At 33.6% G+C, this 15,316-nt stretch overlaps 1 protein-coding gene across 5 annotated transcripts in view; it reads left to right on the forward strand.

The window, feature by feature from the left end:
* The window catches only part of LOC136036418 (solute carrier family 35 member F3-like), a 183,027-nt gene that overhangs the window by 9,883 nt on the left and 157,828 nt on the right, over positions 1 to 15,316 (forward strand). For 2 of the 5 annotated variants that reach the window (XM_065718638.1, XM_065718637.1), the window contains exon 2: positions 6,188 to 6,361. In XM_065718638.1, coding sequence (XP_065574710.1) covers positions 6,248 to 6,361 — 114 coding nt within the window. In that variant the 5' untranslated portion in view covers positions 6,188 to 6,247. The other 3 variants (XM_065718639.1, XM_065718635.1, XM_065718636.1) reach the window with 3 other exon arrangements.

A 15,316-nucleotide genomic window follows, 5' to 3' on the forward strand; every position in this document is an offset into this window, starting at 1 on the left:
TTTTAGGGGAATCATCATACTGGGCGATTCCTCTGGATTAATAATTCTCAAGACTAAATTTTGCTACTTCAGACGCAGCCCTCTCTTACCTGTAAAAAAGGTAATCTTAAAGCAATGAATGAAAAATTAAAGTAAAAGCAAAAATAACAAAAAACAAAACAAAAACAACAAAAAACAAAACAAAAAATGAACAAATACAGAGACATTAATCATAACATCTAAGACTTAATAAATTCAGTAATTAAGTGGATTTTATTTACTCTGAAACTAGATTAGGCTACAAAAACAGAAATTAAAGAAAGTCTAGCTTTTGCTTTAAATCCTTTTTTGAGCTACATCTTTGCTAGAAAATTTAAAGATCCTCGGAGCAACTTTAATACAACTATCTTCATGCCCTATAGTCTCACTCTTTAAGTTGAGACGGCATTCATTGCTCAAATAAGAAGACGAGAGGTTAGTCATAGACATTTTGCTATTTATAATGCGAGATATTGTCGTACTAGTGTCTACACCAGGCAACTACTTGACTCCATGATATACAAGACTATAGAGCAAGGACTCTAGATCATAATCATCAAGCTTCTTTCTATTCGACCATGTTTCTCCTTCTAATTCTGAATTTGACTTCTCAGACTTCTTAAAGCCTGTTCAAACTTTGCAAACATTGGATTAAATTGAAGCGTGATCAAATCATAAATGTCGTTATTTCAGTGGTTAACTCATGTATGCCAGAGGTATTGTTTTTACTTCTCTGTAGGCAATTTGTAACTGAACCCTAAGCAACTGCACCTCTGTAACTTAAACCCCATAAAACTGAACCGCCACGCAACTGCACCTTCGTGCAACTGAACCCCTGTGCAGTTGAACCCCATTTAACTGAAACCTACCGTAACTCGACCCATGTGTAGCTGAACTCCATTTAACTGAGCCTCCATCTAACTTGTAACTGAACCCCCGTGCGACTCAATACCTCCCTGCAACTGATTCCCTTGCAACTGAACAACCGTTAAAGGCAATTATTGGGTAAAACACAAGTTAGAATCTTTACATGTTGAAGTTCGTGGGAATTGTTTATTTTTATTTTTAATTCATAATATAAACGCCTGTCAAGATGATTCATAAAAAAGCTATGTTTTGCTGTCACTGAAGTAAAAAAAAAAATCCTACGACACGAACCATTGAAAGTTGGATTTATTTCTCCTTTTTACGTATTTTGATGGGGATTCCCTTCCTCCTGTTACTGTCTATGGATCTAGGTGTTTGCACAACCCCCCCCCCACACACCCCCCGGAAAATGCACCCCCTTAGAAAATGCACCCCCTTAGAAAATGCCTCCACTCCAAAAAAGTGGAAAATACCCCTCCTTACCCCTCCCATTCCAAAAACACCCCCCCTCGTCATGGCTGGATAGTTTTTGATCACTTTATCTTAGAAAAAAGGACTAAAACTCTCAATATCTGATTAAATGAATAATAAAAGAATTATTAGGGTATTTTCTCCCAGGGAATTTTTTTACAATAGCAGTTGAAAGCTTAAATAGTGAAGAATTGTTCCCATTGAAAATATAATTTTGGCTATATATTTGTATATTAAGTGGTGTTGCAGATAAAATATAGTTTAAGAGCATTCCAAATGTGCTAACTCTAAGTTTTCTGTATTTTATGAATTAAGAATTGTTTCGGGACATGTTTCCTTCTTAAATATTCCAAATCCTATAATAATACCAAAAAACCTTCTATCTATTGGACTTCAAAGCCACTTACGGTTGAATTATCTTTTGGTTATCAGAGCCACTTTCGTGGGAGGACTGAGTTTCCAAAATATATGTTCATATTCTTTTTATTGTATACCTTAAATATAAAAAAGGAGATACACATAAATACACCTTAAAAAATGGTATATACCTTACTATTACAACATCTGTCCAGTATAAGAAATAAGAAAAAAATGTATTTGAAAAGCTAAAACATATGAAAAAAATATAAAAAGTATATGGAAAAGCTAAAATACATTTTATATTCTTTTTATTGCATATTAAAAATATGCAAACAGAAATATATACAAATATACCCAAAAACAAGGGTATATTCCCTACTTTTGCAAAATCTGTCAGTATAAGTAATAACCAAAAAAATGTGAAAATTCAACTTGCGATTTACCATAAAAAAAAAAATAAAAAATGGCCACGGATTGTCAGTTTCATTGACATATAGTGATATTTACTCCTTAAAGTTTTGATAATTTTTTATTTATGAAAGCAAAAAAAATTAAAACATTTAAAAAGTATTTCGTTTTCAGTAAAGCCTGGTTATGTTCTGGTCTTGAGAAGGCAAGGGGGTAATCAGTCCTACTCATGTTAATTTTTGCTCGTTTTGCGTTTGACTCAGCTATTTATTGTAATTTCTGTTCGTTTTGAGTTTTATTTACTTATTGAGAGGGGTTTGTGGTAGGTTTACACTTGGAAAATTATATGACTCTATTTTGCTCATACTGGGCTTCATGGAGTTCTTCACTTTTCTTTGAAAAACTCATTTTCGGACAAAGTTTTTTAAATTAATTTCTGTTAATTTTTATTGCATAGTCTTTTTCATATTTGTAACCTTTTACATCGTTTCAATTTTTTTCTTTAAGAATCCATAGTTTGGCTTGATAATTGTGTGTTGACGAAACTTTTTCAGCAATTTATAATCCTGACGAAAATAGTATTTTTTAGTCTAATTTTATAACTGTAATTTTATGTAATTATATAAGTTTTTTTAATTTTATGCTCTTGAACAATCTGGATGCACTTACACTCTTTTTATATATTTAGGTTGTAAGAGTAGAAGGAGTAACAGAAGTGGCCCCAAAAGTGTCAACTTAATACCCCCAGTCGTTCTTGATATATTGCTCAGGTGTCTTATTGGCAACCTTAAGCACAATGCCTTTTCATTTTGTTTAAAACAACACTCAGTTTTAAAGCATAATGGTCCAATTACACAATTGTGGTGGTTGAAATGCCCAATATCACTGAAGACATAGTTTCTAGACCCTTCTACTATGCTGAACAAAACGACTGTATCAAACGGGGAAGGAGGGACATCCGAGAGAATAACAACAAAAATTTCACTCGTTTTTTTTCCTTGCCTTTGTTTTTTATTTTTACCTAAGCGATAATGATAAATGATACTAAACGATGATATTTAATCTCAAAACGATGTCTTTGCAATTGATAATATTTTATGGAATATCAAAACCACTGTTTTGTCAGTAAATATAACGAGCCCAAAGAGGGACACTAAGAAAATGTTTACTTAACTAAGAATGTTAATACTGCTACTATTGACACAATAAGCAAATTATTTGCCATGTCATTTATCTTAAAATAACAGAAAAAAATATTTGTCATTCGTCAAGGCACGTTGATCGATAACCTTTCTCTTTGCCTTCCTTCCCTCTTTATGCCTACCAGTGGCAGCGTAGGTCTGCTTTACTGATCTTGCTGAACCTATCTTCATAAGTAAATAGATTAGACTGTGTCAGCGAACTGTTTTTCTTTATATCGTCAAAGAAAACGGCGCACGTTTCATTTGTAAGGAGAAGTCCTAGAAAATCCAAGTTGGTTTATTGGACACGATCGAATCTCAGTTTTTCTCCGGCAGTGTACCCTCGAAGCTAGGAGATACTTAGTAACGAGTATGTTGTTAATACTTTTGTGCTCTGTACCAGCGGTATACCCTTGAAGCTAGGAGATACTTAGTAACGAGTATGTTGTTAATACTTTTGTGCTATGTACCGGCCGTATACCCTTGAAGCTAGGAGATACTTAGTAACGAGTATGTTGTTAATACTTTTGTGCTATGTACCGTCCGTATACCCTCGAAACTAGGAGATACTTGATAGCGAGTACATTCTTAATGACTTCGTACTGGCAGGGTACCCTCAAAGCAAGAAGCTACTTAAAAACGAGCGTGTTTTTAATACTTTTGTACTCTTTACCTGCAATGTATACTTGAAGTAAGGAGTACGCTCTTAATACTTTTTTATTCTGTACCAGCAGTGTACCCTTGAAGTTGGATGATACTTAATAACGAGTGCGTTATTAATTCTTTTGTACTTTTTACCGACAGTCTGTTATTGAAGCTAGATTATAATGAATAACGAGTTCCTTTTTAATACTTTGTACTAGCCGTGTACCCTATAAGCTAGGAGATACTTAATAACGACTACATTCTTAATAACTTCGTACTGGCAGGGTGCCCTCAAAGCAAGGAGATACTTAAAAACGAGTACGTTTTTTAATACTTTTGTACTTTTTACCTGCAATGTAACCTTGAACTAAAGAGTAAATTCTTAATACTTTTGTAATCTGTACCGGCAGTGTACCCTTGAAGTAAGATGATACTTAATAACGAGTGCCTTATTAATTCTTTTGTACTTTTTATCGACAGTCTATCATTGAAGCTATAATTTAATGAATTACGAGTTCTTTCTTAATACTTTTGTACTTTTTACTCATAGCGTACCCTTGAAGCTAGGAGATACTTAATAAGGTTAACGGTATGTCGTTAGTAATATCAGCATCTTTGGCCTTAATATTTTTTACTCCTTTTGGTACTGTCGCTAACTTTTTCTCGCAAAACAAATCTTCCTTCATATCCAGGGTATCAGAACTTTTTCAGTTTCCTCTATATCTTTTTCTGTAAATCTATCATGGTTTAGCAAATTCTCAAAAGGTTCTGCCTTTCACTCTTTAACTCTTTACTTATCACGAATTAGGCCCCCATTCCTATTTTTAACTGGTATGAGTCCGGATTTGCTACTCCCTGTCAATTTATTAACACACCAATACAATATTTTAGTATTATGCCTACTAGCTGCATCTTTCAGATCCTCGGCAATTTTATCCATGGCTTCCACTTCACACCTCCTTAGTTTATATTTTAATGCTTTCTCCACTTTCATTACATTCCTCTTATTTTCACATTATCTATCAATCAGATAATTCTTCTTCCAATCCCTTCTCCTCTCTGATAAAACGTGGAGCTTTTTCACAAATATTCGTAGCTGTGTTCCTAACTTTCTTCCGTAAGACATCATTAGCAACTTCAAAAATTATTTCCGAAAATTATTCCATATATGACATAATATTCGAACTTGCGACAAACAAAAAACTGTTCTGCGAATCAGGGGAGCTGCCTCCTCCCTCGACTTCCTATTTTTTACAATAAAGTTTTATTTTTCTATGACATTTTAACAGCAAATACTCTATACAAGTGCATTGGGAATGGGTTGAAAAGTATTTTTCATAATATCTCGAGAATGAAAAGACTCTTTGATGGGCAACTACTTTAACTAATAGCACTTTAATTTAATATTAATTTTACAGGCAATCAACTAGTGAACACTTGCAACTACAACTTGGCTAGATTTATTCCACCAAACCATGATTCGAGAAAAAAAGTAGTAAAAAGTCAGTATGAAACGGAGTACGCTCTCTTATACAGGACTATTTCTGTTTATTTTAACTATTACCATCCCTGCTAACATTCATTTGATAACACCCATTTTTCCAATTTAATAGGATAAACAACAGGAACTAAAGGGACAAAAGCGAAACTCATATTCAAGCAAAGCTTCACTCTGTGCTACTAGGGAAAACTCTTTACGCGCCAGTTTAAACTGTTTGAATTTTTTTTCGCATGGTCGTGCTGCGCAGGCCCCAACCTCCAGATTCAATGCCTTCGGCCAGAAGTGCAATGCGTGGTTGGGGGCGAATCATCCTACGATTCTCGTGTTTTCTCCTCGATTTCTCCAGGTAACTTTTAAACTGTGTCAAGTTGTTTATAGCTAGCAAAATATCAACCGCACAATATTTTATTTAGGACTGAAACGCAAAATCATGTTGGTCGTTGTGCTTAGCCGTATAGTTATTTAATTCCTTATTGACTTGCAGACACTCTGGAGCAATTGAAGCCGGAGGCGTTTACCTAGAGCAAAGAATGGCATAATTGTTTTTTGTTGTTGTGACACATTTTATCCTTAACCTTATCACAATGTTGTTGCTTTAAACAAGTATTTTTCTCCAAAATTATTTCCAAATTAAGATTTCCTACTTTTCTCAAACACCAAAGAATTGCAATAAATGACTTGCTTTTATAAAAGTATGGTTTGTTAGCTTCCCCACTTAAAATTACTTTTGTTGCAGAAAAATCAGCAACAATGCGTCCTCAACATTTGGTTCCTAAGGAGAGATTAAGCGCTTGAAATGGATATGTTTGGTTCAGTAACTGACCCGGTAATAGCCACACAAAAATTCCAGAACTTCTTTAAGAAAAAGCCCAGATCACCATCAGTCGTGATTACTGACGAAACGTCAACTGTAAGTCAAGACTTTTTCCTTGACATATAAATTACCACTGTGACACATAATGATCATAGCTGGCATTTTCAAACTCCTGGTATAATTGCCTTTAGGCGATTAATGTCAAAGAAAGGTCTGACCATTTTCATGATGGATATTTTACATTTGTCTTGATGTTTTGTATTTTTCATTTTTGTTTTCTTTTACTTTGGCATAGGCAGCGCAACCTATGTTGTGTTCATGTTTTAAAAGCAAATACTATCTTATCTCTTATATTATCAGGTAACCCTAAATTCTGTCTTTTTTATTATGGCTTTTTTGTCACTTTTGCAGGAGCTTTAACTTGAAAGAAATATATTCTTCACAATCTTTCGATTTTCTTTCTGGATTTCGCCCCTTTTCTAATATTTTTACTCTGGAAAACTGTCTAGAAGTTTTGTAGAGTGGGGTGACTTTGTAAGGAGCAAATTTATTCTTCATAAAGATACATAAAGGCTGCCTCAAACTTATGCACCTACGATGATTAGATAATACACATAAACCCATAGAGACAGAAAGAAGGCCTGGAGGGCAGAATTTTTTATCTACTTTGGGTATTTATTCATTTCAAATTGCGCTTCATCCCAGTGGTTAGCACGCTAGACTTGAAATCATTTGTCCATGAAAGCAAGGGCTCAAGTCCTCGTATCGCTGGTTATTTGATTTGGAACGGAGGTCAGTCGCGTGACTCTGTAAGCTCACCCAGAGTTGACCTAGCTCTAAAGGGGTAGCCGGAGAAATAAGGTCAGGTAAACAGGGGGTTGGGGCTGGAAAACAACGCCAATATAGAAGTCAGTCGGCGAACTGGTCAGCCATTAGTTAATGACCTCCTGATGCGTAAGAGATTAACTCACCTTGACCACGTCCTTCTTATGCCAGAGGATTGACTCCCAAAACCATTATATCAGTGGCACCCTGAGGGGAGATGCATAAGAGGTCTACCAAGACACACCGTAAGACGGGATTACGACAGAAACCTGAGAATTGCAGAGCTGTTTCTTCAATCACAGCGGGAGGATGTCGCGGCTGCAACTCAGTTCCAAGGTGTCTGGCAAGGGTTCGTAGACGCCCCATGCGCCATTCCTCACTTTGGAGGGTCTAAGATAAGGTAATAGGGAAAATATACCCTCAAGATACATCACTTGTTACTGCATCCATGTAACCGGGTTGATTATTATTTCAGCCATTGTCAAAGAAATGTACGTATTTTGGATTAAACGCTATTAATAGAAGCTCAATGAGGAAGGGAGCCTAATCAAAGCTAATGGACATAGAAGCTAATGACCTACACCTAATCAGGTTCAAACAATAATTGATTAGAAGCACTGGTTATTGAGCTTATTGTAGCAAAGTAACAGGTCTATTGCCATTAAAAACAAAAACGAACAAAAAATAGCAAGAAAGTAGAAAAAAACGTGAATATTTTGCCTGTTTCAAACAAAGCAGATGAGAAATGAAAAGAACAGGAACAAAAACAAGAAAAATGGACCAAAAATAATGATTCGGTAAAATAATATAAAAATCGAAAAAATCAAAAAAATTAAAATAACTATAATCAAACGCTATAATCTATAATAATTTTAAATTACAGTTAGGTTTTTTTTTTTTTTAATGATGAAAATTAAATTTGACTAAGTTAGGTTTAATCAAAAATAAAAAAAATCAGAGGTGTGGCATAGTGCTACCAATAGAAGATAAAAATCAGAAAAAAATACAATTATTTAGTCGATTTTAATTTTTTGAATTCAAAATATAAATCAGTTTAATCTAAATAAAAGTTATAAAACAAACAAAGAAGATAAAAGATAGGAAATTTGAAGACTGGAAATGTTTGAAATCAGACCGTAACATAAAAATATTTTCAATTTTAAGTAAAAATTTGTACTTTTAAGTATTTTCTAGTTTTTTCTGTTATTGTCTGTCTTTCTTTTTCTTGTAAAGTGGTAGCCTCTTTTTTTTGTGGGCTGTTAGTGGATCCAGAGACAGTATGCCACAACAAGCATCAGAGAAAAGTGATTATAAAGAAAAGTTTTGGCTTAGCCTATAATGCAGTCAAGCAGTCATCAAACGAAGTACCGAGTACTTTTTTATTTTAATATAGTGCTACTCATTTTAATGTCTTATCCAGTGGAAAAAAAAAAAAAAAAAAAAAAAAAACAGTGGCGTCAATTCGAAAGAATCTATTGGGATTTTAAACATATTTTTAAAAGCATAGGGAGGAGGGGATGTGTCGTTACTTTTCAATATTGTTAATGAAAATACCAGAATAGACGTTTCAAATGAAAATACCCCCAAAGAGGCATTTTCAAAATCTAAGTGGGAATCTGGGGGGTACCATGCCCCTCAGTTTCCCCCACTGGTAAAAATATTTTGGAACTTTCGGGTTCTTTCTTTTTAACGATTTTAGTAATAGCATATTCACAATTCCATTAATAATTTCACAACCGAAATGAGTCTTTTTCTGGAAAATTTTAGTATGCTGAATGGATTCACGTATATGTTAGTATAGATTTAAACTCTTTTGAGCATGGAAGCTATTTCTTATTCACAGGTCAATGATCAAGGTCTTTTTGGAAAAAATTGTAGGTGTATAGAAATGAGTATTTTAATTATTATAAAAGTATATTTAGAATATAGGTCAAAAATATGCATCGTTGTTCTTAATTCAGTGCACTATATTCATCAACAATTTACTTAAGACCTTGACTACGAAGGGCGAAACCACGATCATTACGTAAAATTTGTTCTCTCTTTTACTTTAAATTATTATATATTCACCTTATTTCAAATCATAGACAATAAAGAAAGAAGACGGTAAAAACCTTAATAAAAACTAGACAATTTGCTTTAAAAGATTAAAAGTTGTAAATAAAAGACTGTAGGGATATAATTTAGATTCAAGATTCAAGATTTTTTTTCACACAAAATAAATAAACCCAAATAACTAGATAAAGCCAACAGGGAGCTGAGCTCGAAAAAAAGGGTAAAAAGACAAACGAAAAACATTAAGACATGTAGATTGACACAGAAAAAGCAGGCTACTCCCAAAAATACCCCCAAAGCTGGCTAAATTCACAAAAAAAATACTAAAAAAGAATTGCCAAGTAAAATTATCCCTTCATCGAAGGTTAATAATATATTCTACTAATTTTGTCTTTAAAAGTGAACGGCTATTAACATTTTTAATTTTAGTACTTAATTTCATCCTATTCGCAATAAAAGAGATTTGGTATCTCATTGAAAATTTATCTCTTTGACATTTAACCGACGGCAATTCTATACACTCCAAAAAGAGCAGACGAAGAAGTGAGTGAGCAAAAGGGGGTAACAAGAACACGTGATTCATAAAAATAACTTACTGGAGACTGAACATCATAATGCCAGAGCGATAATTGCAAATTCTTAAGTTGACTAAGGTTTAATATATGAAGAAAGAAAAATATAGCTTTTGTTTCTGAATGACTTTGAAGTCGTGTAGGATCATGAAAGAAAGTACAAGGATTTTTATGGCTTTATTTTGCAATATCTGGAGGGGTTTAAAATGATTAGAAAATTTATAAAGAATTTTAATAACTGAAAAGGAAATTCATTCTTTAATCGATGTGAAAATCCTAAATTTTGGCTAATTTTATACGGAGACGGTCAGAATGATTACGGAAAGATAAAACTCATCAAGAATAATCACCAAATATCTATACATATTAACCCTTTTAAGTCTACTCCTAGAAACAGCTAACTCATCAATCACAACTTCAGTAAGTCCGTGCTAGGATCTCTCAAGAATATCAAATTTTGTCTGAGACACATTCGGGGCTATACAATTACAAGAAAACCCTTGAATAACTGAATTCATTTCAAGTGCCAAATTCTCAATGAAAAATGAAGGGGCTTTACCTTCGACAGATACCACTGTATCATCTGCAAATATAACTGCTAGGTTATCCTTACAGGACAGACAATTAGGGAGATCATTTATGTGTATCAAAAATGGAAAGGGTCCAATTATAGACCCCGGGGCACTCCAATATCACCCAAAGAATTAGGCTGAGACAGACAGCCTTGGGTTTATACTTTGAATCCGTGATTTCGTGAATATGACTTTATTAAATCCTTTGCTCTTTCAAGAATTGGCTATTTATTCAATTTTTCAAACAACATGGAATGATTTAGAGTATCGAGTGTTTTTTATATCGTAAAAAATGCATGATACATAATTACCATTATCAAATGAATCATTAATTTGCAGCAAAAGTGCTGCAACTGCTTGTTCAGAAAGACCCGATCTAAAACCAAACTGGGTTTTGGTTAAAAGATTTTCTTCATCAAAAGAAGTTAAATTCTTTTTTGTAATAACTTTTCTAAAATCTTGACAAAGAGAGCGTATTGCAAAGGTCGACAATTAATAACATTGGTTATATCACCTTTCTTATATAGTGGGGTTGCTCTGGCAATTTTCCATTTAGTAGGGAATACACCAGAAGATAAACATAGATATAAAATATAAACAAGAGGTGTATGAATTATAGATGCAAGATGTTTCAGAAGATTAGTTGAAAAATTAATCCAAACTTAGTAAATCACCTCGGTTTAAATTTGTAAAATTTTTTGGAACCCATCAAAACTAGCTGGGGTCAAAAACAAACTTGTATCCTCTGGTTGAAGAAAATATTCTTTATATGAATGACCTGAAGTCGATCCAATGCCACGATTAACATCAGTTCCAATACTAGCAAAATGAGCTGAAGGCTTCCGCAAAAGCTTCATGTTCCTTTAATTCAAGGCCATATTTATCTATTAATAGTTCAGGGCAAAAACTATTACAATTGTTTCCAATCTTTTGGTTGTATTTCTGACAGAATTATCAAAATGTCTTTTTTCGCTCATTCTAAGAGTTTTCGCCAGCAAATTCTATAATTTTTAAATTGTAAAATATTATCAGGTGATGAATATTTCATTCTTATCTTATACAAATGATTATTTTCATTAATTAATCTCAGGAGGTACTCATTAATCCATGATGTTCGTGCTAAAAAATTTGTATGATGCATTTTTTTTATAAGGACAATGATGATCTAATTGTTCATTAAATTCTCTATACAAAAACATCCATTGATCTACTAGGATTTCTCTCTCTAAAACTTCAATCCAATCTAAATCACCAAGGGCTACTTTTAAATTATATATATTTAAAAGATATTTTTTTCTTGTAATAATTTCTCTAGTCAATGTCTTTGGAATCTTACAACGTAGCCCCACATGTATGAGGCGAAAAAATATTGCCAATAACCGAAGTAGATGAATCGGCTACACGTGGCGGGACAAAAAAAAACGGATATAACTTATAAGAAAGAGAATATTCTAAAACTGTAATTCATAATTATCAATCTCATGAAGGTCTGAAGGTAAACATCTCATTAGGTCTATGTTAAAGTCGTCAAGAATCATGAATGGAGTCCAAAGACTTGAAAAGTAAACTAGCATATTTTCAATTATACTTATGAAACTTACCTTACTAGAAGAAGGAGGACGATATATCACTACGATTATATTTTTATCCTAGAATTATTAGTTATCCTAAGATGCAAAAGTCTTCTCCCTGATAAGTCTATTCTGCCACTTCTCCTTTCGTGCATCAGACCTGTCATAGAATATGCATGTCCTCTCTTCGATGGTGCACCAAAAAGCCACATCGCTCCACTCGAACAAATTCAAAATCAAGCAGTTCGTGTAGAAACCTCTGGCAACAGGAAAGCTAACCTAAAACCCACAGTTGATCCAAAAACAACTCGACACGATATCCCTGCCGGTTTTCTAAAAGTACATGTTTAACCCTCCATCAGAGGAGCTATCGAAGATCGTTCCTGATAGAGTAAAGCCTTTGTGATCAACTCGCCGAAGTACAGCTCGTCCTTGAGCGGGGTACTCTCCGTCAAAAATATCTGAAAATGAGTCTCACCCGGTGATCGATTGCAGCATACAAGAGATTACCTGCAGAGGTAATCTCGGAAAATCCTTCCCTTGAGGCGTTCAAGAGAAGGTATAACAAATACCTCAGGGTTGAAAAATGAGGTAATTACCAGGACTAGTGACAAATAATCATCTGTAATGGAGCCAAGAAGCCTGTAATAAAAAAATTATAAGTTTTTCATTATCAGGCGAAAAAAATTCAACTATACAACATTCAAAATTAATTTCAATATTAAACTGTAAGAAATCATCTCACATTCGGGCAGGAATATAAATTTTTAAATAAAACAGCTTAACCACCATTTTTTGCTGGGCTCTATATCTATGAAAAAATTGGTATTCTTTTCCATCAATATTATTTTCAGAATTTTCATCTAGGAAAGTTTCACAAGGGCCTAATTAGTACCCGAATCGATGAAAAACTTCTCAACAACACCCGTCCGATCACCCATCCTCGACAATTCCAGAACAAAATCCTCCTAAAACAAGATTTTTTTTAATAATTTCATAAGAAAATACACATTTACTTGGTGGGATATTAAAAGAATGTGAAATATCGTTAATATCGTGAGCTAAAGTAGCTGAAAAGCCAGATTAATAGAACAGACCTTCTTTCTAGCTCTTGCAACCTTGATAACAGTATTTCATTCAAATCACAATCCATTATCAGAATTTACTGCCACGTGAAAAGGTAGCATTCCAGTCTTCTCCCCCCGGAACCAAAACACACTGGAAATCACGATGAATAGGCTTTTTCTCATTTAAAACACCATAACACTCCACTGTGAGCCATAATAAAATAAATCACACCTAGACATTGATAAAAAAAGAAAAGAAAAAAGTATTTTTTGTCATCTCTCAGCATACGAAAGTTAGATAATTACACATGATGATCAACATTAATTAATGTTAGAGCCAGTCGGAACTAATCTATCTTTATTCCTCACCAGTTTCGTCTATGTAGTATAACGCCAGCGGGACTACGGTTGAAATCCAGGCTTGAAGACCGTTTGTTTGAATGCAATTTTTTTTCAGAGTAAAAAGCACACAGAATTTGGGAGTATACTCTTTCTTGTAAAAAACGCTATAATGCTCCGTTTGGCGCGATAATAACAAATCAATATCAAAATCCAATAAAATAAAATTAGAAAAAAAGAAAAAAAAAATATTCTCAACAATAAGAAGAATCGATATTCATAATAGTCAACCGGTCACAACTCGAACTAATCTAATTTCTTTTTCTCGCCAAATTTATCGAAGTAACACAGCACAGGGAAACTACTGGAGGAACCTAAGCTTGAGAACCTTTCTTTTTAAGCTTGTTTTTCTTCTTAATAAGAGATGATTGAACATCTCAAACTGACTTGCTGACATTATCCGTAAAGTACACCTTCGAGAAAATATTGCAGTTCTCGAAATTGTTTTCTTTTCTAAAAGTTTGTCCTCAAAGTTTTTTATTTGATTTTGAAACCACGTATTTGTCATTTATATTGTTAAGTCTGAACTTGGTAAATTTGTCATTTTGTCTGCAATCTGAAATTCAGGTCGAACATGTAATTTTCTGAGAGCATTGGACAGAGAGCATTAAATGAAACTGAGAAAATGAAATATTTAAAATCGAAATTTTTTTGAACCCAATCACATTTGTTCCAGGTCCTTGGGTTAAAGAAAGAAAGGCTTGACACAGATAATGCTGAGGTATTCTGGATTCCTGCAAGGACACGTTTTATGTCCTTATACATAATAGTTTATTATGGTGTCAATACTCAAAAGTTGCTTATGACGTTCCCCAAGGTTTAATTAAAGGACCAATTCTGATTCCAATTTATGTTAATGGTGTCATTTTTCAGAGCCATAATTCAGAAGTTCTTGTGCTACTATTTCAAATGCCTCTTGGGTATTCCTCTTATCCATCTTAAATCAGCTTCATAATGCCATTGCGTATCCTATTTCTGGTAACTTTTTCCTGAGCATTTGAACTTAAAGGATTGTTGTCAAATATTATTTATCTTGTACTGAGGTTTTTCTATTTTTTCCTGGGGGATCAGAATAAAATAATAAAAAAAAAATACTGAAATCTTCTCCATTCTCACTCTCTCTTTCTCTCTTTTTTCTTCCTTTTCTACTCTTAGTTTGTATTTCAATAGTCCTTCTGTCCTCCCACTATTTAAGTGACCATAACCCACTCGTAGGATCAGTAACATGTATATATTTTTGCTAAGTGCCATGAATTATTTCTGTGATAATGAATGTATCTTACCTTATCTAGCTTATAAGTATACCGTTACCAGATAAAGAAGAGTGAAGATGTTTAAAACAATACAAATGAGAGTTTCTCACTGTTGTTTTTGTCTAATTAAAAAAATGCCAGAGAATTCGCGTTGATACCAAATATAAAAATTTTGACAACACAAAACCTGAATTAAATTTTCCTTTGTACTAGCCTCTCTGAAAATTCACATTTAATTAGATAGCTAATTTACTCTGGCTTTTGACTTCCACAAGGATACTTCTCAGATTATATAAATACTCCTTGTCTCTCCCTCTTTAATCTGTCATAAACAGAAAAAAGGAAAATATCATAAATGTCTGAAGCACCCAGCAGTTTGTTCATATCCATCCACAAATTCATGCCAAAATTACACTGAAAATAAAAAACATTCACACATAAATGCTGTTTCTTTTCTTGATTTGTTCTTATTTTTGTCTCAAGATTGTTACATTGAATTATCCATTTTATTCACTATTCTAAATACTATGTAATTATACACAGGCACGTACGCAGAAATTTTTTTCGGGGGGGGGGGAACCTTCGAAACAGCAGATATAATGTAGCCGTTTTTTATTTAGTAACTAAATAAATGCAAAAAGCACGTATATCAGAAAATACAGATTAACTTTAATCAGCAGAATTGTAGCGGATGGGGGGAAAAAGACTGAAGCCTCAAAAGTACGTTTTAGGCTCAG

This window comes from Artemia franciscana, chromosome 15, assembly GCF_032884065.1.
Source record: "Artemia franciscana chromosome 15, ASM3288406v1, whole genome shotgun sequence".
NCBI classification, from domain to species: Eukaryota; Metazoa; Arthropoda; class Branchiopoda; order Anostraca; family Artemiidae; genus Artemia; species Artemia franciscana.